The sequence below is a fragment of the Pongo pygmaeus genome, chromosome 10 (genome assembly GCF_028885625.2).
Source record: "Pongo pygmaeus isolate AG05252 chromosome 10, NHGRI_mPonPyg2-v2.0_pri, whole genome shotgun sequence".
NCBI classification, from domain to species: Eukaryota; Metazoa; Chordata; class Mammalia; order Primates; family Hominidae; genus Pongo; species Pongo pygmaeus.
In genome coordinates, this window is record NC_072383.2 from 118,549,568 (window position 1) to 118,571,766 (window position 22,199).

Below are 22,199 nucleotides of genomic sequence, written 5' to 3' on the forward strand. Positions count from 1 at the left end.
ATGCCTAGTGGTTAGCACAGAATAGGTACTCCCTAAACAATATTGCTGACCATACTAAAGGACTAGAGAAAAAAAAAAAAAAAAAAAACCCAAGGAGGTACATGGTGCTTATTTCTACACACAAAAATCTGTAAGACTTTCACCTGAAGCTAAGTAGGCACAGAATCCCTAGCCCCCAAACCAAAGACTGTCTTCCCTCAGGATTATTGAGCAACCATATTATACACTTGAGGTTTCACTGTCACTACTGAGGGCCAGTTAGCAAATAAGCAGCAACAATCAAAATGATACCTATTTGGAAGAAGACTGTCTCAGCGTTTCATCAGCATGGGACCACCACTGAGTCACTGCCGGATGGAAACAAAATGTACTTTCTGCTAACAAATGCTGAGGACCTGAAAAATCAGGATCATTTGGCAAGAATTGTTTCTTTCTGAGAACAGCAAAAGAAAGACAACTCAAGAGAAAAAGCCCATGTCAGACACAACAGACCATCCGAGTTCTCTAGCGCATTAGCCATAAATATCTTAGGAAATAATCCTAGGAAGTGATCACCACTTCCATTATGCATTTCTCACTGTTGAGACATGGCAGTCTTGGATAAAAGGTACAAGTGTGCTGGTTCCGTTGACGTCATGATGCCTTGGGGGAAGATATCTTAAAAGATGTTGATAGAAGACAGTACCAGACAGCAAAACTTTCCCATGGATGGGAGCACGTACATGATGCCAGGCAAGGTAAGCATAATCCCAAAGGCATGAAAGAGGAGCTCTGATTGGCTTCAGCTTTCCTGAAGCCCAGAAAGATCAGGCTGGGTACAGCCAGAATCCAGCCCAGCATCTGAAACATCGCCGGAACTGCACAGCCAGCGCAGCTGGTACGCTTAGGAAACCCCCCACTGAAACTTGGAAAGCAGCCTTGAAATAATGATAATAATAAATAAGCAGCTGAAAAACCAATCTTGTGGGAGGCTGGAAATGAAACAGAATAATGAGAGCCTGGTGACCCATGAGCATGGCAGTCACTCATCACAGAGTGTTCGACTTGCTGGAAGAATAAGTATCCTGGAACTGGGTCAGATGCCTGGTTCATGGGGTGCTGCCTGCAGCAACCCCAAGAGGCAGGACCCAGGAGCGTACAGAAGCTACGCCCGACCTAAGTGTCAAAGCAAAGGCGCATCCTAGTTTTTCTCAGTAGCCACTCCCAGTTCTGTCATTCATAAATTTGCCAAGACCTTTCTTAAATCGCATTTATATATCCTGCCAGGACCACCTCTTGAGATAATGAGTTTTAGAAGATTATTACCTGCTGTGTTAAGCAGTACTCCCTTTCATTGGTTACAACAAGAAAAAGAAGAATTGGGGGTGAAACTGCACAAAGGCTAATGTTGCTTTTAACAAGGGACAATCTCTTATTGCAGAAGGCAGAAATATTCGACAGCCTGGAACCACCAGGCATTTAAGCAGCAACCATGAACTTGGGAAACTTAATGATTCGAAGTATTTTGGTTGATGAAAATCACTCAACATGTGTTTATGGAAAATAGGACTAGATAAAAGCATAATTTATGTTACAGTTACCTAGTTAGAAAATAGCTTAAAGAGCATGGAGTCAAGCAATGTTTTCAATCACAAATCTCTGAGTTGATTGCAAATAAAGCAGGGATCAGAGGTTGGTGAAAAATAGGAAAATTTGCTAGGAGACACTGAAGTTAATACCACACCTCTCTGCATAGTCAGAAATGCCATAAAACCACCAGGAAAACGCACTACCAATCCTCGGTGGGCATGAAGATCCCACCTGCTGGCTGAGCTACACTAAGTATCTAAACTAGGACTAGTCCCATCAAATACAAATACCCTAACTGGAATATGGTACCATGGATTGATTCCTGGAACAGAAACGGGACATGAGCGGGAGAATTGGTAAAATCCAAAAAAAGTCTGAAGTGTAGTTAACAGTAATGTACCAATATTAGTTTCGACAAATAGTTTTTCAAACACTTAGTTTGACAGTGACACTGTTATGTAAGAGTTAACACTGGGGGCTGGGTGCGGTGGCTCACGTCTGTAATCCCAGCACTTTGGGAGGCCGAGGTAGGCGGATCACCTGAGGTCAGGAGCTTGAGATCAGCCTGACCAACATGGTGAAACCCTGTCTCTACTGAAAATACAAAAAGTAGCCGGGCATGGTGGTGCACGCCTGTGGTCCCAGCTACTCGGAGGCTAAGGCAGAAGAATCGCTTGAACCCAGGAGGCGGAGGTTGCAGTGAGCCAAGATCGTGCCACCACACTCCAGCCTGGGTGACGGGGAGACTGTGTCTCAAAAAATAAATAAATAAATATAAAAAAGAGTTAACGTTGGGGAAAACTGGGTGAAAGGTATGTGGGAACTCTTCCATACTACCTTTGCAACTTTTCTATAAATCTAATATTATTCCAAAATAAAAGATTTATTAAAATTAGGGCTGGGTGCAATGGCTCATGCCTGTAATCCCAGTATTTTGGGAGGCCAAAGCAGGAGGATCACTTGAGCTCAGGAGTTCAAGACCAGCCTCGGCAACCTGGTGAAACCGCATCTCTACAAATACAAAAAAATTAGCACAGTGTGATGGCACACACCTGTGGTCCTAGCTACTTAGGAGGCTGAGATGGGAGGACTGCTTGAGCGTGGGAGGTCAAGGCTGCATGCAGTGAGCCGTGATCACGCCACTGCACTCCTGCCTGGTCCACAGAGTGAGACTCTGTCTCAAAAGTAAATAAATAAAGATATATTTAAATTAAAAGAATTTTTTGGCCAGGCCTGGTGGCTCACACCTGTAATCCCAGCACTTTGGAAGGCCGAGGCAGGCAGATCACCTGAGGTCAGGAGTTCAAGACCAGCCTGACCAACATGGAGAAACCCTGTCTCTACTAAAAACAGAAAATTAGCCAGGCGTGGTGGTGCATGCCTATAATCCCAGCTGCTTGGGAGGCTGAGGCAGGAGAATCGCTTGAACCCAAGAGGTGGAGGTTGCAGTGAGCAGAGATCGCACCACTGCACTCCAGCCTGGGCAACAAGAGCAAAACTCCGTCTCAAAAAAAAAAAAAGAATTTTTTAAAGCAAATACATTTTGTGAGTCTTCAGAGCCACTACACTGGGAGCTGGGAGTCAAATATATTATACCTAATTTATAAGTTAAGCTTTATATAACATAGGTATGTATGCACAGGAAAAAAGGTAGATGGGTTTCAGTACTATCATCAGTTTCACACATCCACGGGGAGACTTGGAACCTATGCGCCACAGATAGGAGAGTGGGGGACTACTTTAACTTTACTCAGGTAATCACCATTCACTGACTTACTTAAGTGGAGACACATTCTTAGGCATGATCAGCAGGTTCATGAATAAAAAAAATTAACTGCTTATTCAAGAAGATTACAGAGATAAAAGGGCAAGACAAGAAAAGATTAAGTACTTGAACAGCATCTAAAAGAAAGTCTATTACATCTTTCTAAAAGCATAAAAGGAAGAATGCCCTGAAAATATATTACTGATTAAAATGTCTGAACCTTGGAGATTTGGGGGGAGATGTCTATTTATTTAGAAAAATAAAGCAATGTGGCCACCTGAATAATAAAAACATTTGCCAAGAAAGATTTATGGAAATGCGACCTACTTAAATATTTCAGCAGAAGGTTAGAGAAACCATCAAAATGGTTTACAACTGGACAATACTGATTTTTTACCATACTATGTCCTAGCTGAAGGTGCAAGCAATTATAATTATAACACATCTCCAATCAGAAGCCTGGTTTTGACACCTAGAAACAGATTCCATTTCCCAACCTCCCTCCATCACCAAAAACAAAACACATACTCAAACAGGACAACTGCTTTCCTACTGGCTCTAATCCGTGCTGATCATTCAGTAGAACACATTCAATCAACAACACATCCAAGAATTAAAAAGATTTTTAAAAGACCACCAACTGGTAAAAGAAAAAAGAGCTTTGTGTGGTTTCTGTTGATAATAAACCAGGTCTTTGTTTTTAATGAATTCATTCAGTTTGCACTGATTATAAAAAGTGATGTATGAATGAATCTACTGTGCATATACATTGTAGGTTTTACATGCTTGTGAGCAAAGACAAATATTATCGAGAGAAACAAATGAATAAACACAGGGAGGTGTTTATGGTTTTTGTTTAAACTCAGCCATTAGCAGAACAACCTGGGCATGTTGCCTAATCTGAGTCTTTTTCCTGATATGTGAATGAAATACCTAGATCCACTTTTTTGGAAGAAACTGTGTCAAACCAAGTGACAACCTTCAAATTCCATGAATCTGTGCCTCTAACTTACTGAGGGATAATATTCTAAAGGCCACATAAACACGGAGTTTGATAAATGACCCAGTTCTACACAAACAATTTTAAAGCAGAATTATTACTCAAAGACAGCTATATCATTAGCCTTTACTACTCCTGTAGATAATTAAAGCCTTTATTTATATAATTTACAGAAGCTTCTTTGGGCCAGAATAATCTCAGATCTCTCTTGAGTGTTTCATAATCCCAACATCCCAAATTAAGGAAAACAGCCCTACTTACAGTTACGAATGTTATTCCAGTCGATTTTAGAGAAGAAAGGATGGCAGCAAAGACCTTCAAACTTCAGTCTCTCTTTCTGGCCACACAACAAGCTTTGAATCAGATCAAGAAAGTCACTGCTCACTTTGGGGTCATCTGGAAACCTCAAAAACCGCTGTTCCAAAAAAAATAAGAGAATTATTTCCTTAGCAGGGATTCCGTTTCTCATGCCCCAAAGTGAAGAAAGTATTTCTCATATATGCAAGTTTCTTTTTTTGTTGTTTTTTAGAGAAGGAAGTTTCATGCCCTCTTCCCTTTGGACCAAAGGCATGTTCCCAAAATAAGTGGCCTGTTCACATCAATAGGCTTAGTTCCTTTGCAGGGGTTCAGCGTCCTCCATGGCTTGACCCCGGCTCCCCTTCCCATCTCATCTTGCCACGCTCCCCACCTCTCCCTTTGCTGTCCAACAATGATGAGCTATTTAAAGCTCCCTGAACAAATCACGCTGTTCTCGCTGCTTTCCTTGGCTACCTTTTCTATCCTATAACTCCTTTCTGCATGTTCCCTCTGCACTCTACTTTTGCACATACACAATGCGCTGTGATTTCAGTGTGATGAAAAAGGAAGAAGGCAGAGAGGGCCTGCTTCTTCTGCTCATCCCTGTAAACCTGGTACCTAACAGTGCCTGGTATGATAATGCACTCGTTATTGAATGATTGAATGAGTGAGTGAGCTAAAGGGAAGGAAATAAATTAGCTCCAAGAGTCACCTAAGGGGAAATTTTCACTCAAGAGGAGGCTCAAGAATAACAAATAATGTATGTACATAAAAATATGTATTAAGCATTCCAGAAAGATGAAAATTAGGTGAGATACAAAAACCTAGGAAATACGTTCCTTTTCCTTTTGGTTGAAACTAAAAAATATACATTTATCAGAGCCTTAAGAAATGAGCTTCACAGGCCAGGCACAGTGGCTCATGCCTGTAATCCCAATACTTTGGGAGGCCAAGGCAGGTGGATCACCTGAGATCAAGAGTTCAAGACCAGCCTAGCCAACATGGTGAAACCCCATCTCTACTAAAAACACAAAAATTAGCCAGGCATGGTGGTGGGTACCCGTGATCCCAGCTACTCAGGAGGCTGAGGCAGGAAAATCGCTTGAACCCAGGAGGCAGGGGTTGCAGTGAGCCGATATTGTGCCACTGCACTCCAGCCTGGGTAACAGAGCAAGACTCCATCTCAAAAAAAAAAAAAAATAGGCTTAATGTAGTAGAAAGTACAGTTATCAGAAAATAGTTTTACTGTATATATATATATAGTAAAACACATATCTATATGTAATTGTATTTCTAATTCATTTCCTCATTCAATTTTAATACCATATTCAACAGTTAGTACTAAGAAGGAGTATATCGAAAAATTAAGAGCATGGACTTCAGGGCCAGACTGCCTGTGTTATTTTGGGCCAGTTACTTCACCATCAGTGCTTTGGTTTCCTCATCTATAAATGAAAATAATAATACTTACCTCACAGGGTTGTTTGAAGATTAACTAACTGACTAAACTATATCTCCTCAATTCTAAGACTCACAGTTATTCACAGTTAACAGCACTGAAATCAAGATGCATTTTATAATCAATAAAAATATCATAGACTCACTGGCAGCAGTTTTTCTTTCTTAGCAGTACATAAAATAATGGTGTAGTCTTATCATTACTGGCAGCTGAGATTCCATGAAATACAATTAATAAAATGTTTAGAATAGCCTTTGGCACAGAGTTAAGTGCCATATAAGTATTTGCTATTATTATTTTCCAGCACTGCTGAAACACTCATTCACACAATTTTTAAATAACATCTAACATTCTATAAATATTCATTCACACAATACGTACAAAATATTCATGCACACAATTTTTAAACAACATTCTATAAACATTCATTCACACAATTTTTTGTTTTGTTTTGTTTTGTTTTTTAGACAGAGTCTCACTCTGTTGCCCAGGCTGCTGGAGTACAGTGGCGCAATCTTAGCTCACTGCAAGCTCCGCCTCCCGGGTTCATGCCATTCTCCTGCCTCAGCCTCCAGAGTAGCTGGGACTACAGACGCCCACCACCACAATTGGCTAATTTTTTTGTATTTTTTAGTAGAGATGGGGTTTCACCGTTTTAGCCAGGATGGTCTCAATCTCCTGACCTCGTGATCCACCCACCTCGGCCTCCCAAAGTGCTGGGATTACAGGCATGAGCCACCACGCCCAGCCTCATTCACACAATTTTTAAATAACATTTCTCAATATGACATCAAAATCTTCTAAGGACTCTTTACCTGGAAATTCATGATGTTATTGAAGGTTCTGGCAGAGGTTCCCTCTGTGAAGGGGGATCTCCCATAAATCATCTCATAGGCAATCACGCCCACTGACCACCAGTCACAGTCCAGGCCGTAGGTGCCTTTTCCGTCCCCGTTCATCACAGTCAGCACTTCAGGAGCCATGTAATCTGGGGTCCCAATAGGGAGTTTGGCATTCACCTAGAATCCCATCAATAAAACGAATACAGCAAACTTTCAATTATCCTCAAGTAGACTGCCAACAGCCACATTTCAGACACAAGCTGATTTGCCACTGATTACTATTCTCCCAGGCACTTAAACCAGCTGTCAAGTGGCACACTGTCAGGAAATGAAAACGCTTTACTAATTTAAAAAAAAAAAAGCACACAGCATATAATGCAATCCAAGGGCAAAAGGGCAAGAGTTGTTGATGATATACACACACCCTTCAGTTATACGAATGAGAGTTGGATATACCGGGAATGGAAGATGTCTTTCCTAATGCAAGTTATTGATATGATAGAACTTCTCTTATGATAACAGCAAAATGATAATAAACTCTAAAAATGAATCTAAAAGATCAACCTAACCATTACTAGAAAACTGGCAATTGGCCAGGTGCAGTGGCCCATGCCTGTAATCCCAACACTTTGGGAGGCCAAAGTGGGTGGATCATTTGAGGCCAGGAGTTTGAGACCAGCATGGCCAACATGGTGAAGCCCCATCTCTACTAAAAATACAAAAATTAGTCAGGCGTGGTGGTGCACACCCGTGGTCCCAGCTACTCGGGAGGCTGAGGCACAAGAATCGCTTGAACCTGGGAGGCGGAGGTTGCAGTGAGCCAAGATTGTGCCATTACACTCCAGCCTGGGTGACAGCGAGACTGTAAGAAAATAAAAGAAAAAAGAAAAGAGAAGAGAAGAGAAGGGAAGAGAAGAAAACTGGTGGCTAACTGACAATATAATATTACAAATCTCAAGTTCAAAAATTTGGAAAACTGCCTTTGGAATTAACGTTCCTACTTCAACCTACCCACAGGGCAAGACATGATAATTAACTTCCACCCAGGGCCCAAGGTTAATGAGTTCCTTTTCCTCACCCCTAACCCTTGTTCCTGTGATTCCCTCCCCCACTGTTCAGAAACCCAGGGGCTTATTATCCAATGGCACCCAAGCACCTGACCTTGGCAAAGATTAGGACAATACAGAAGGGCATTTTATAAAGCTAAATGTAACCCATTTAAAGGACTGTCCTTTTTTTCTGAGAATTTGTCTTTCTGACTTTTTTAGTGTTTAAATGTCCTTTGTTTCTTGATATGCTGTTGATAAAAGAAGTAGGCTTTCTTCCCCTCATACCCACCCCTGTCTAGGCAGCCTAGTAAGCTGGCAACCCTTTTGGTCTTCAAAATTATTTTGATGTTTTACTGAGCCATGAAATTTGAAGTCTAAAGATTCCTTCTCTAACTTTTCTCCTCATCAAAACAGAGAGGCTCTGATTTTAGTTATATAGTGTTGTTGACCAGCTGTCCTATAACTCTATATCATAATGGGCTTCTCTCAGGTCAGCAGTTACATGGTACAAAAGAACTTTTTCCTCATTAAACGATGGTAAGTGCCCCTGAGTGAGCCAAGAGATTTTGTGGGTAAGTCCACATACCTTGAAGGCTGGGCTTTACACCAAGAAAGTAAATTTGCTTTGCTTTAACTGAGTGTGGAGAGGAAAGTGAATGTTTAGTGAGGACATGATGAGGTCTCCTCTCCCCAGGGCTGATTCTGGATGAAGCTCTTCCAGCCTGTAACTTGAATCTCATCCATTCCTCTGCCATGAGACTTTCTCATTATATGAAACAGACCTATTCTTCCCTCTCCTCTCTTTTCACCCCTCGGGCCTGCACTCTGATACAGGTTTTTCCAAGCCCTAAACCCAGAAAGCAGTGTGATACAATCATTCCTGACATGGATTGTCCACTGGTTTGGGCAATAAAACTTCCCCTGTAAGTGCCCCTTCAAGAAAGTCAGATGGTCACACCATCCAAAACCCACAGGCAAGCTTGGCTTGATGGACAGAAGGGGAGACAAAGGGGAAAATATTTGGCCTAAGACAAAACCACAGGGTGACTTAAGCTTGAAGAACTGAAAGTAGCTTAAGTCAAGGAGAAGCCTTAATATGTTGGGAAATCTGGGCTGAGTCTGTTTTTTAACATGTATGTAAATGTTAAAGAGCTCAGCACAGGTTAGGATTAAACTAAAGGGTTTTTGTTAAAATGCACTGACAATAACCAATAGATTTTTTTTTTTTTTTCGAGATGGAGTCTCGCTCTGTCGCCAGGCTGGAGTGCAGTGGTGCAATCTCAGCTCACTGCAACCTCCGCCTCCCAGGTTCAAGCAATTCTCTTGCCTCAGCCTCTCAAGTAGCTGGGACTACAGGTGCGTGCCACCACACCCAGATAATTTTCGTATTTTTAGTAGAGACGGGGTTTCACTATGTTTGGCCAGGATGATCTCAATCTCTTGACCTCGTGATCCACCCATCTCGGCCTTCCAAAGTGCTGGGATTACAAGGATGAGCCACAGAGCCTGGCCGCAATAGGTATTTTTTAAATAACAAAACAAGAGAAAGAAAACTGTAACATCTTGATTTGACTAGGTAATGAAAATGCTACTATATTGTTGATTAAATACTTATCCTTTATGTCTAATTACCTTGCAGGACCTAACTACGCAATTGTTGAATACATACCATTTGCATTTACTGGATTTTGTTTTATTGCCACAGACTGTTGAGGAATATTCAGTTCTCCTTATTTGCAGCTCACAGGGCACAGTCACTTGTTCACAACCAAAGAGTTGCAAAAACAGAATTGACTGGGACGTGTTTCTCAGGATGACCCAGCTAAACAGTATGAATTGCCAATGCCTCATTTGCAAACTAATGATAAGACTTATCAAAGAAAGATAATTCCCCAACTAATTTTTGCCCTCTAACAGATACATGGTTATACACATTTATGCACAGTCATTTTCTAATTTTCTAAATTTTATTAATTTGTAGTAGAAAGCTATGAAGGGAAAAATACCCACTGGCTTCCTCTTAAGTGCATAATAGTGATTAGCAAAGGCATTACTCTTTGTTAATTAACAAATCTCTAAGTGTGTAATAGTAATTAACAAACGTTTTTAATGACAGTTAATGACTGCTAAGTTCCCATTAGTCACTGACCCCCAAGCACATTAAACCTGTTCAACACGTAATCTCACATGTCCTGATTATGATTTTGCAATATGCTTTCACTCTCCTCTGGTGGCAATTCAGCCAGCTAATCTGGGTGAGATATTAAAAGCGAACCTGTAGTAGGGGCCCAGCCTGCCTGCAGGAGAACACTATCTGATTGGGCCCAAGTACTACTTAACTTAGTTAATTTTTTTTTTTTTTTTTTTTTAAAAGACTGTTGCTCTGTCGCCCAGGCTAGAGTGCAGTGGCACAATCGTGGCTCACTGCAACCTCCACCCCCTGGGTTCAAGCAATTCTCCTGCCTCAGCCTCCCAAATAGCTGGGACTACAGATGCGTACCACCATACCCAGCTAATTTTTAAAATTTTTTTTTAGTAGAGACAGGGTTTCACCATGTTGGCCAGGCTGGTCTCAAACTCCTGACCTCAGGTGATCTGCTCGCCTCAGCCTCCCAAAGTGCTGGGATTACAGGCATGTGCCACCACTCCTGGCCAACTTAGTTAATTTTTACTGTATTAACAGGGAAGAAAAAAAACAAGTTCAGAAGACTATATGAGAATGACTAGGGGACAGAAGAGTCTGCCATATTTTGGGAGAAAGGGGGAGAAGGAAAAGAAAGGAAGAAAGGAAGGAAAGGGGGGAAGAACTGAAAGAGGGAGAGAGGGAGGGAGAAAGAAGAGTTAGCTTAGCAGATTCTTTTACTAACAAAAAGCAGATGAGGAAGAAAGAAAACCAATGTCTTCCTCCTCCTAACCCCTTTCCATAAAACGCTTCAACATGGTGAAACCCATCTCTACTAAAAATACAAAAATTAGCCAGGCATGGTGGCGGGCACCTGTAATCCCAGCTACTCGGGGAGCTGAGGCAGGAGAATCTCTTGAACCCAGGAGGCAGAGGTTGCAGTGAGCCAAGGTCACCCACTGCACTCCAGCCTGGGTGACAGAGCAAGACTCTGTCTTGAAAGAAAAGAAGAGAAGAGAAGAGCTTACACATAAAACTATTTAAACCTAACTTTACCCATCAAGTTGCCTAGGGCATAAGTATATACCTGCAGAAGCAGGGGGAAAAGGAGTTCTTACTACGTTGTTCCTCTTGTGGAAAATAAAGCTTTTCACTCCTACATAAATCTAAAAAGGGCTATCTCTTGTGGGGTTGCAACTGCCAAATGGGGTTGATTATCACTTACTATGCTATATAATGTGGTTTATCTACAATCTCCTTACAACTGTTTTCATGAGAGCCGAATGAGACACATTGGAACTCAGCTGTTCACCATTCTTTGAGATTCTAATGAAGTGAAGTGGGTGACCTAAGTCACACAGCAGGTCTTAGAGTCACTAGGCCCTGTGTTTACTAACAGAAAATACTCCAAAGCAACATTCTGAATGAGAAACTTGAAATAAGACAATGGATAATGGAAAACTGAACAGATCTAAGATTCACAGGTATCCAAACTACAAAGATATTATGTGGGGGTGATAGGGAAGGGATTGACTGATTTGGGGTAAGTAATATACGGTAGTTCCAGTAAATGTGGATTATATTTTATATGGTATACTATGAGTACAGGCAACATTTAGAACCTACTTTAGGCCTACAGACATTTCATTTAAAGGAAATATGTTTAACCCAACACCACTATTAAAAATATACCCCCAAAAATTATAATTTTATATCTACACTTGATCTAGTGTACAGATTATTGCTCTTCTATAACAAAAAGGACTTTGCACTTAATGCAAAAAATTCCTTCTTATCTGCTTGTCACGTTCCAACCCTAAAAGCTTAAGAGAAAAAGAGAGGAAATATTCTCAAGTGTGTGGTATTGAGTGTCATATCTCCTTGATCAAAATAATCAGAGACTGAGCCTTGTTGTAAATAAACCTGGGAGGCTCCCCACCCGGAGTGAAGGTTGTTACAATTATAACTGAAAAGGGCAGTTTGAAGCACTAAAAAATAGAAACTGGGAACCCTGTCTCTCCACCAAGAGCTCCGAAGAGAATGACCCCAGACACAGAGATAGGGTCTTATTCTTAATTCCTATTTATTTACCAAGCAGTAACTTTGGAACTTGATTAGTTTGCTGAGTAGGTTTTCTTACTGCAAACACAAATTCCTGTCTAATTAATTAGCTTTCTGATGCTTCTCAACCTACTGCAGGCATGATCAACTAAGGGTTCTCAAACCCCATTTCCCCCAACCCTCCCACCCCAGGCACATCTGGCAATGTCTAGACACATTTTTGGTTATCGCAGCTGGAGGGGAGGGTGCTAATGGCATCTAGGAGGTAGGAGTCAGGGATGCAGCTAAACATCTTATACAGCGCATCACCCACAACAAAGAATTAATTCAGATCAAAATGTCAGTAGTGCTGAGGTTACGTTGTCAATGTACCTATGCTTCAATTTATTTCTAAATCCATGATTTTTTTTTTAATTTCACGAATGCAGCATATAAATTTGTTTTAAGACAGGGTCTTGTTCTGTCACCCAGGCTGGAATGCAATGGTGCAAACATGGGCTCATCGCAGCCTCAACCTCCTCGGCTTCAGCAATCCTCCTGTCTTGGCCTCCCACGTGGCTGGGGCTACAAGCATGTACTACCATGTCTGGCTAATTTTTTGATTTTTTGTAGAGACTAGGTCTCATTTTGTTGCCCAGGCTGGTCTCAAACTCAAGCAATCCTCCCGCCTCGACTTCCCAACGTGCTGGGATTACAGGTGTGAGGCACTGCACCCGGCCCATATAAATGTTTAATCCTAAGTGATAAAACTGCATTATTTTAACTTTTTTTCTGTGCTTTATTCCACTATATTTAATACCTAAGTTTTCATGCCTGTTTCTAAACTGTACATAATTTTTAAAACATAAAATGCTTTGTAGTTATAGCAATATAATCTAATTCTTAATGTAATGATCAAGTGAACAGATTATAAGAAAATAACCTGAAAAAAAGAATAGTGCTGAGGCTGAGAAACTTTGACACTGGACAACATAGGGAACTTATTTTTCCAAGGGCCTGAACACCAAGAAAATTATCTCAAGTAGGTCTCAGGTCTGCAGAACAAACAGGCCAGATGCTAGAGGGCAAAAACTTAATGCAACTCCAAGCCTTTTCTTAACATCAACCTAATAATATCCACTTTTATGGAAGCAGTTTAAGAAAAAAAGAGCCGGGCGCGGTGGCTTACGCCTGTAATCCCAGCACTTTGGGAGGCCAAGGCGGGCGGATCACGAGGTCAGGAGATGGAGACCATCCTGGCTAACACGGTGAAACCCCGTCTCTACTAAAAATACAAAAAATTAGCTGGGTGTGGTGGCGGGCGCTTGTAGTCCCAGCTACTCAGGAGGCTGAGGCAGGAGAATGGCGTGCACCCAGGGGGACGGAGCTTGCAGTGAGCCGAGATCGCGCCATTGCACTCCAGCCTGGGGGACAGAGCGAGACTCCGTCTCAAAAAAAAAAAAAGAAAATTTTACATATTGTCCTTTATATAAAGGATTTAACTCTCAGACTTGGGGGGCACTTTGAAGAAAAGCTTCTCTAACCTCTTAAATTATGCATTTTAACTAGCATCAGTTTTTTCTAGAGAAAGTATAAAAGATCAAGTTCCCAAGGATTTGTCTAGGTCACCAAGTGGCTCAGTTGTAAAATCAGTCTTAAAACCTAAGTCGATTTTCTCTTAGACCTATCCTTTTTTGTGGAGTTGACTTCCAAATTCATATTTTAGTACATATCAACTTTATTAGAAGATTTTTAAACTCTAATCTTTTTTTTACTTTGTCATCTTTTTCCTAAAGTAGTCTCATTCTTGATCTCAGTAGCTACCCTCCTGCCGTCCTACTTAGCATGTGGAATACAGTTTAATTTCTACCAAAGATCCAAGACTTAAAAATGATATTTTGAGCACTTGGTTCTTAACACTTAAGGATATTTGGTTCAAATGCTCCAGTGATTAATTTCAATTTTGCTGCATAGGAAATAGAGGATTTGACATACAGGAGTTTCCATTTCATCGAAATATTTTAAAGTAAAAAACATAATATAACAAAAGACAGTCTATAACAGGCAAGGAAAATGAAGAGAGAAACAAAATAAGCATTTTCCTTTATTTCTAACCAAACTATAAGAATGCTCCTAAAAATGTCTTGGAGGGTATTAACAGGCACTATACATAAAAAGGTGCCACGGTCTGGGAAATAGTTCTGTGTCCCTGTCCCCACCTCCATACACTGCCAAAGTCTCCAAAACATTGTTCACCATTTTATCCCAACACTTCCCAAACTTAGGAGGACCAAGAATACTTTTTAGTATAAACTCTATTAAGCTATCTTATTCCATTTTTTACCATCTTGTTTGAATTCATTTTCGCGGCGGATCCAAAATCCACCAGCTTGATGTGTCCTGTGCGGTCAATGAGAATGTTCTCAGGCTTGATGTCTCTGTAAGAAAATCAGGACCATGAATTGCCTCCTCCATCCCAATCAGCAAGCAACTGCTAACCTAGAATCTCAATTGAGCCAAAAATCTTTGTTTATGTATTCTGTTATATAGACCTCCTCTATTGGTAGATATAAATGATTAGCATACATTTTGCAAAACGAATTTAACTGAAAGGAAGGAAGAGAGAGAGGGAGGGAGAGAGGGGGAAAGAGAAAGAGGGAGAGAGGGAGCAAAGAAGGATAGGAGAGAAAGAAAAGGAAGAGAAATGAAACACATATTATTCAATGGATTATTTCTCCTAGAGACACACATTTCACATGAGGAAAACTAAGGCCAAATGGAGCTATGAAATTTTCCCAAGGTCATGTAGCTAGGCAATGGAAAAGCTGAGACTCTATCTCAAATTTTGTGATTCCTGGCCTAACAATCATTGTATTCCCACAACATTCTCAGATGTACACAAAACATCAGATGAATGAAGACATGAAGAACCACTTATCAACTGAGGATTTTGTAGGCCAGGCATGGTGGCTCATGCCTGTAATCCCAGCAATTTGGGAGGCCAAGGTGAGTGGATCATGAGGTCAGGAGATCGAGACCATCCTGGCCAACCTGGTGAAACCTCATCTCTACTAAAAATACAAAAATTAGCTGGGCATGGCGGTGCGTGCCTGTAATCCCAGCTACTTGGGTGGCTGAGGCAGGAGAATCACCTGAACCCAGGAGGCGGAGGTTGCCATGAGCCAAGATGGCGCCACTGCACTCCAGCCTGGCAACACAGTTAGACTCTGTCTCAAAAAAAAAAAAAAATTGTAAATTCTAACGGGCAGAGTTAGAGAAGTACAGCTCCATGGTCTTACACTACTATGTGATATGACATTTCCTTCTGCAAACCAAATTCAGTTCTTCTCCAAATTCAGTTCTTCTATCTTATAACCCAAAGAACCCATGCAAGAGTTCCCAGTCTTATTTAGCTACGTTAATAGATCTTACTAGCAAACTTGAGCACATTACAATTCTAGATCTATTGCCCTGCTGGATAGGCGAGCTGAAATGTCCTCCGTTTTGGAAAGTTTGCTTTCAGCCAGTTATTGGTAGAATGGCTAAAAATTGGATGGGGCGTTATCTTGATCCTGAAATCATTCATCCGCTCATTTCCATGCAGGAACTCTTATGCGACACAGGAAAATCCTCAGCATAAAAATGCTACCAGAGTCTCACTTACCGATGCACGTATCCCATCAGATGAACGCTGTGAACAGCCAAAATCAGCTCAGCTAGGTAAAACTGTATCAGGTTTTCATCTAACTGGTCCTCATATCTATTCAAAAGTGACAGCAAGTCCCCTCCAGGCTGATATTCCATGACCTGTATAGAATGCCAAAGTTATTAATTCTTCACACACCCAAAAATAGGGAATGCCTCAATTAGATCCTCAAATATCACCTGAAGTGTTATAATAACAAGGTCTCCACAAAGCAAAGAAGATGTGTAAGGCACACTGTAAGTCATGTAGGATGAAGTCCCTGCCCTAAGGAAATTACATCTGTTACCCAGGGGAATCAATATAATGAAAGACTAGTCCCAGACACCATGCACAGTGTTTGCAAGGCAAGCTTGAAAAGTTGAATTAAATCCACCCACTTCCCCACCCACAAGTTGACACCCCAGACATTCCCTAGGATTAGGTACAGTGTAGACGGATATTCCTAGAGGGCAACCACTCTCTTATATCCTTTCTGTATTCCCCTCAGCACCCAGCAGAATACAGAAGGCTTGCAATAAATGTGATACAATCTTTTCCTTTTATAGTCAGTGTGGAAGGCAACTGACAGCCTCTATTCAAAATTTAAATGTGAAAATATCCCCTTTGACCTAGTAATTCCACTTCTAACAATTTACTTTACAGGTACTTACAATAGTTTGCAGATAAATAGAAAGATAAATAGATTCCTTGCAGTATTGTTTGTAACAGGGGAAAAAAACATGGAAATCATTCAGCTATCCATCAGTTAGAGACTGGCTAAAATATGACATATGTAAACAATGGGATAAGACAAAGATATTAAAAACAAACAGATTCCATTTATTCATACTGCCATGGAAAATTGTCCACAACAATGTAAAATGAAATCTTGTAAAGAATAAAGTACAACCCCTTTTTTGTAATAAATAAGGAATTATTACGTGTGTTGGTACATACACAGGAAAAAAATCTTGAAGAAGAATATGAAGCCTCAAGTAAAATGTTTGATTAGCAAAAAGAAACTCTTCTACCCTAAGGAACTGAAATCCTTTCTCCTTTTGATGATAAACAGGTGTGATATTCCTGAGTCCCTAGGTGGCTATAAGGCCAGTTAGCCTGGGTGGCTTCAGCCTCCTGCTGGTGACTTCACCTCTCTGCCTTTCAGTTTCATCCTCTCTAAAACAGGGATAAGACTAATCCCCTTGCAGCACTGTGTGAGGATTGAGTAAGACAAGGTCCTCGGAGGGCCTGGCACAGTGCCTGGCACCAACATGAAGTCTTCACCTACCATTCAATTCCCATCCTTCCCCCCTCCAATTTACTGCATGATCCTTTCTGCTCTGGCCAGCAAAAAGAACCCATTTAGACAATCGCTGTAGCCATGTTAACCCTTATTGAGTTCTCCTGCCCTTCGCCCTGATTTCCCATTTTATTAGCCATGCTATAAATGTCTTGGAAGTTGTCTCATATGCTTTCTGGGAAAAAGGCAAGATCTGAATATACTTCTTTAAAAAAACACTAAATCTCACAAACTACTGCATTCCAAAAGCCAACTCGGGGATGTGAATTCTCACCATCATCCTCCAAACTCCTGCTTGCTTTTAGTCCAGAATTAGAAGAAAGCTCTAGACAAGTCAGAAGTAGAGCATCTGCACAGAGCCCCAAAGGCCTCAGGCTGGTCCAGTAAAATCTCCAGGAAGTGTGCCCGGCACCAAGGCAACCCCAAACCAGAGACCCCTGGAGAAGCCAGTGACTCGCGCATCCTCCCCGGGGGCTCCTTATAACCTGGGAATCTACTCCATTCGCACAGTTTCTGACAACAGCAGACATTAAGCCAGACACTGGACAATTGCATTTGAAGAGTAAGGTTCCATTTGTACAACAATTGCTGAAAAAAATTTGATTCATGGGCTGGGCACAGTGGCTCAGGCCTGTAATCCCAGCACTTTGGGAGGCCGAGGTGGGCGGATCACGAGGTCAAGAAATCGAGACCACCCTGGCCAACATGGTGAAACCCCGTCTTTACTAAAAATACAAAAATTAGCTGGGCATGGTGGTGCATGCCTGTAGTCCCAGCTACTCTGCAGCCTGACGCGGGAGAATCGCTTGAACCTGGGAGGCAGAGGTTGCAGTGAGCTGAGATCACGCCACTGCACTCCAGCCTGGCAACAGAGCGAGACTCCATATAAAAAAAAAAAAAAAAAAGATTTATGAACAAGAGGAACACTTAGAAGGGGGCAGCACCTAACATACACACTTTCTTTCCCCCAAGTTCCTAGCAGACATTAGTTACTCACCCCAGTCCTCGAGGAGCTCACAGGAGCCACCTGGCTGCCTGTAGCTCACCCACTCATCCCAACCTGGTTCTCCATAAGCCCTGGGTATGTGGGTGAATGCTAATTTATATGTCTGTTTTAAATATATATTGACATTAAAAAGGTCTTAAATATCCAAAAAAAGAAAAAGGAAAGAAGTCACAGATAATAACAGAAGTATTTATACTTTTAGTACTGAAATGTCTTAAAATAAGAACAATGCATATTTATGACGACACGCCACAGTTATAAATTTCCTATGGCTGTATTAAAGATGTGAAAAAAAACAGTATGGCTTGTAAGTTTAAGGCTGAGAAAGTCATATGCATAGCAGAGCAGCCACTGGCAACTCTTAAGAACTGACAAACTGAACACAACTTAGTATTTGGCAGCTACTCCTGACATTCTATTTGCAATGACCAGTAAAATAGTTCAGAAAACAAGAGCCAGCTTGTAAAGTGGCAAAAAGACATGTATTCTTTGCTTCCATTCAGAAGATCCAACTTCCTGAACTGAAAATCCCCTCCCAAATCAGATCAGTCTAAGAGTGCAACAACTTCCCATTTCTTCATAACCAGGGTTGATTGAGAAAACAAGCAACAAAAATTACAACAGCTGCTACACAGCATGCTTCACAACATGAGGCCAAAACAGACACACTCATGACAAACCTCTAAATAGACCGGGTCCTTATCAAAGATGCTAATCAAACTTGACCCACCAACACTATTCCAGGTTACCACACCAAAAATTCCAACAGTGCACCATTAGGAGAATATAATCCAGACATTTACTGAGTAAATGTGGCTATCCCAAGATGTTACCCATATCCCAAAACTGTACTACTAGGGTATAGCTGCTCATTCTAGTATGAATGGAGCCCATGGGGAAGATGGCTTGTGTGTGGCCAACCAAGGCTTATTCAATCATCATGCTGTTAGAGCTTAAAGATACAATAAAGACCCAGGACTTGAGTGCTTTCAGAAAATACGTTTGGATTGTTAAAATGGCACCAAGAGGTTCCAAAAGCATCATCTAAAATAACAAACTAGGAGTCTTCGAGTCTTCTTATCAGGTGACTTGCTGTGAACCAAAGAACAGGGTCAGCAGAAAATGATGAAGAAGTTAAGGACCAAGTTGCCACCCAGGTTGTGACCGAGAGTCCATTCACAGCATCTGGTTTTGTCCAAAAATGTAACTCTGTCCCTGACTTTTACTCTTCAGAGATGCCCAGTAAGGCACTGATTCTAAAAACCAGGATAGCCTTGGCTTCTACCCCAAGACAACTGTAGGTCCTCTAGGTTAGAACTTCCCAAGCCTGATTGTCCATCAGAATCACCAGGAGAAGTGCTTGTTAAAAATAAGACAAGCCAGGCGTGATGGCTCATGCCTATCCTAGCCCTTTGGGAGGCTGAGGCAGTACAATCGCTTGAGGCCAGGAGTTTTGAGCCAGCTTGGGCAACAAAGTGAGACCCCACCTGTAATAAAAATTAAAAATTTAAAAGAAAATAAAATAGACTCATCTTAATCAATATTTGAGTGCCTATCACGTGCCAGCCACTATTCTAGATATTAGGGAAACAGCAGTGAATAAAACAGAAAAAATCCCCGCCTCCATACAGCTGACGTTCTGGTATAATGAAAAATAGTTTTGTTTTTTTGGGTTTTTTTTGAGACGAAGTCTCACTCTGTCGCTCAGACTGGAGTGCAGTGCCATGATCTCGGCTCACTGCAACCTCTGCCTCCCGGGTTCAAGCGATTCTCCTGCCTCAGCTTCCCGAGTAGCTGGGACTACAGGCACGTGCCACCATGCCCAGCTAATTTTTGTATTTTTAGTAGAGACGGGATTTCATCATGTTGGCCAGGCTGGTCTCGAACTCCTGACCTCAAGTGATCCACCCGCCTCGGTCTCCCAATGTGCTGGGATTACAGGTGTGAGCCACTGCACCCGGCAAGAATTTTAAAATAATAATAATAAGCAGTATAGTAAGGTAAAGCATATCTCTTTCCCATCCCAACCACTTAGGGAGCTTAAAGGATTCCAGGGAATAACCCCAGACTTCATGGATCACATTCCATGGGTGGGACCCAGGAATCTACAGTTTTAAGGAGCTACTGGGGTGATTCAGATGCAGCTAGCCTAGCACTGTGTTGGGACCCACTGCTGAGGAGGCTGTGGAACCAATATGGCTCCCTACTCCAAGTGAATTAAAAGTTTCCATAGCAGTAATGCCCTTGATGAAACATGGCTTTCATATAGCCATCACCTCTGCTGCTTATATTTTTTTCAGTGACTACCTGGAGCCTTTCTGCATATCAAGACAAGATCACTGACAACAAAGGGCTGGAAAATAACCAGTCCATCAGCACTGAAGCCAATGATCTTCCCTCATTGCAAGGACTGGAGATGTCTCCTGCACACACAATGAGCAGCTGCAGGTCACCCAAATGAGGATCACCAAGGCATAGTAATCAAAGGCTGGGGGCACAGAAGGAGGAAAGAGTCCTAGAGTGAAACAGCCCAAAACAATGTGGCAACCCCGCTGATGGCAGAGAAAGCACAGCAGCTGACAGACGAGCCTGGCTTGGAGCTATAATGGACTTGCTCTTTTAAAGCAAAGACTTTCAGGCCAACAGAGACAGACCCTTCTGATGGCAGCAGCTGCAGATGCTAATTAAAGGGCAAATCTCACATGTGTTCAGTTTGGAATTAGCGGCTGCTTCTCTGTTGGTGTTTGCATCCATACCCCAGTACTAGGAAGGCAATTTCCATCCATTGTGTTGCATTTGAAACGAAGGACAAATGTGTGTGTGCACACGTGCTCACACACATATACAATGAACCCACGTGCATGCTTGCATATGCGGGGATGGGGTGAATATTGAACAGTTCTTTAGTACTCTATTCCAATTCACATAGGGCATTAGAGGCATGCTGTGCTAGCCATCTCTTAGAAATGTCTCCTTGAAATGTTTGCAGGCTCAGCACAACTGAAAGTGCCATGAAAATGTAATGACGCTGGCAGCATCATTATCCACTCTGCCCAATGTTCCTGATCTTTGGCATGAGGGAGGAGAGATGGGGTCCTCAAAGCAGAGTGGCCTCTGAGCAGTGTGGCCCCGATATTATTCTTCTTGAGAATAAAAACTCTGTTATTTTCTTCTTGGTCAAAGTGACCAAGAGAAAAAGAGAGAAGCCCCTTTATCTTAGAAAACATGAAACCCAGCCTGTTTCATCCATCTATGCGAAAAATCCTCATTGAGTACAGAATCATCCAGAGTCTTGCCAAGAAACAGACAGGACACGCAAACCAGGGAATTGAGGACATTCATTAGGGAAGGGGCTATTTACAAAGGTTCAGGTTAGGAGAAGAAAAATAAACTTGGAATGATGAAGCACCCCAGGGCTAGCAACAGAAGGGGACCAGATACCATGCCTGGGCCTGAAAAAGCAAGGACAGGGATTTCGGATGTGTACACTATTACTGAAGGGACAAAAGGAAGAAGCTATAACCAGAAACTAACTATAGCTACAGCTATAGGACAATGGTTCTCAAAATGAGGTCCCTACACCAGCAGCAGCATTACCTGGAAACTAGTTAGAAATGCAAAGTCTTGGCCAAGTGCAGTGGCTCATGCCAGGAATGCCGGCATTTGGGGAGGCTGAAGCAGGAGGATCGCTTCAGCCCAGGAATTCAAGACCAGCCTGAGCAACACAGTGAGACCCCCATCCTTACAAAAAATTAAAAAGGTGGCAGGGCATGGTAGTGTATGCCTGTAGTCCCAGCTACTCAGGAGGGTGAGGTGGGAGGATGGCTTGAGCCTGGGAGTTTGAGGCTACAGTGAGCTACGATCGTGCCACTGCACTCCAGCTTGGATGACACAGTAAGACTCTGTCTCGAAAAAAGAAGAAGAAATGCAAATTATTGGGCCCCACCCCAGACCTACTGAATCAGAAACTCTGGGGATGGGGCCAAGCAAGCTGGGACAACATAATTAAATTGTGGCTCCTAAAATGGTAAAAGTGTAAATGCACTCACTTGAAATATGCCTCAA

At 41.9% G+C, this 22,199-nt stretch overlaps 1 protein-coding gene across 11 annotated transcripts in view; it reads right to left on the reverse strand.

Annotated features, from left to right (window-relative positions):
• The window catches only part of CIT (citron rho-interacting serine/threonine kinase), a 189,838-nt gene that overhangs the window by 133,197 nt on the left and 34,442 nt on the right, over positions 1-22,199 (reverse strand). For all 11 annotated transcript variants that reach the window (XM_054443447.2, XM_054443446.2, XM_054443445.2 and 8 more), the window contains exons 6-9: positions 15,808-15,950; positions 14,488-14,581; positions 6,906-7,109; positions 4,596-4,749 (exon numbers count right to left, since the gene is read on the reverse strand). In XM_054443447.2, coding sequence (XP_054299422.1) covers positions 4,596-4,749; positions 6,906-7,109; positions 14,488-14,581; positions 15,808-15,950 — 595 coding nt within the window. The remainder of the gene's footprint in view (positions 1-4,595; positions 4,750-6,905; positions 7,110-14,487; positions 14,582-15,807; positions 15,951-22,199) is intronic.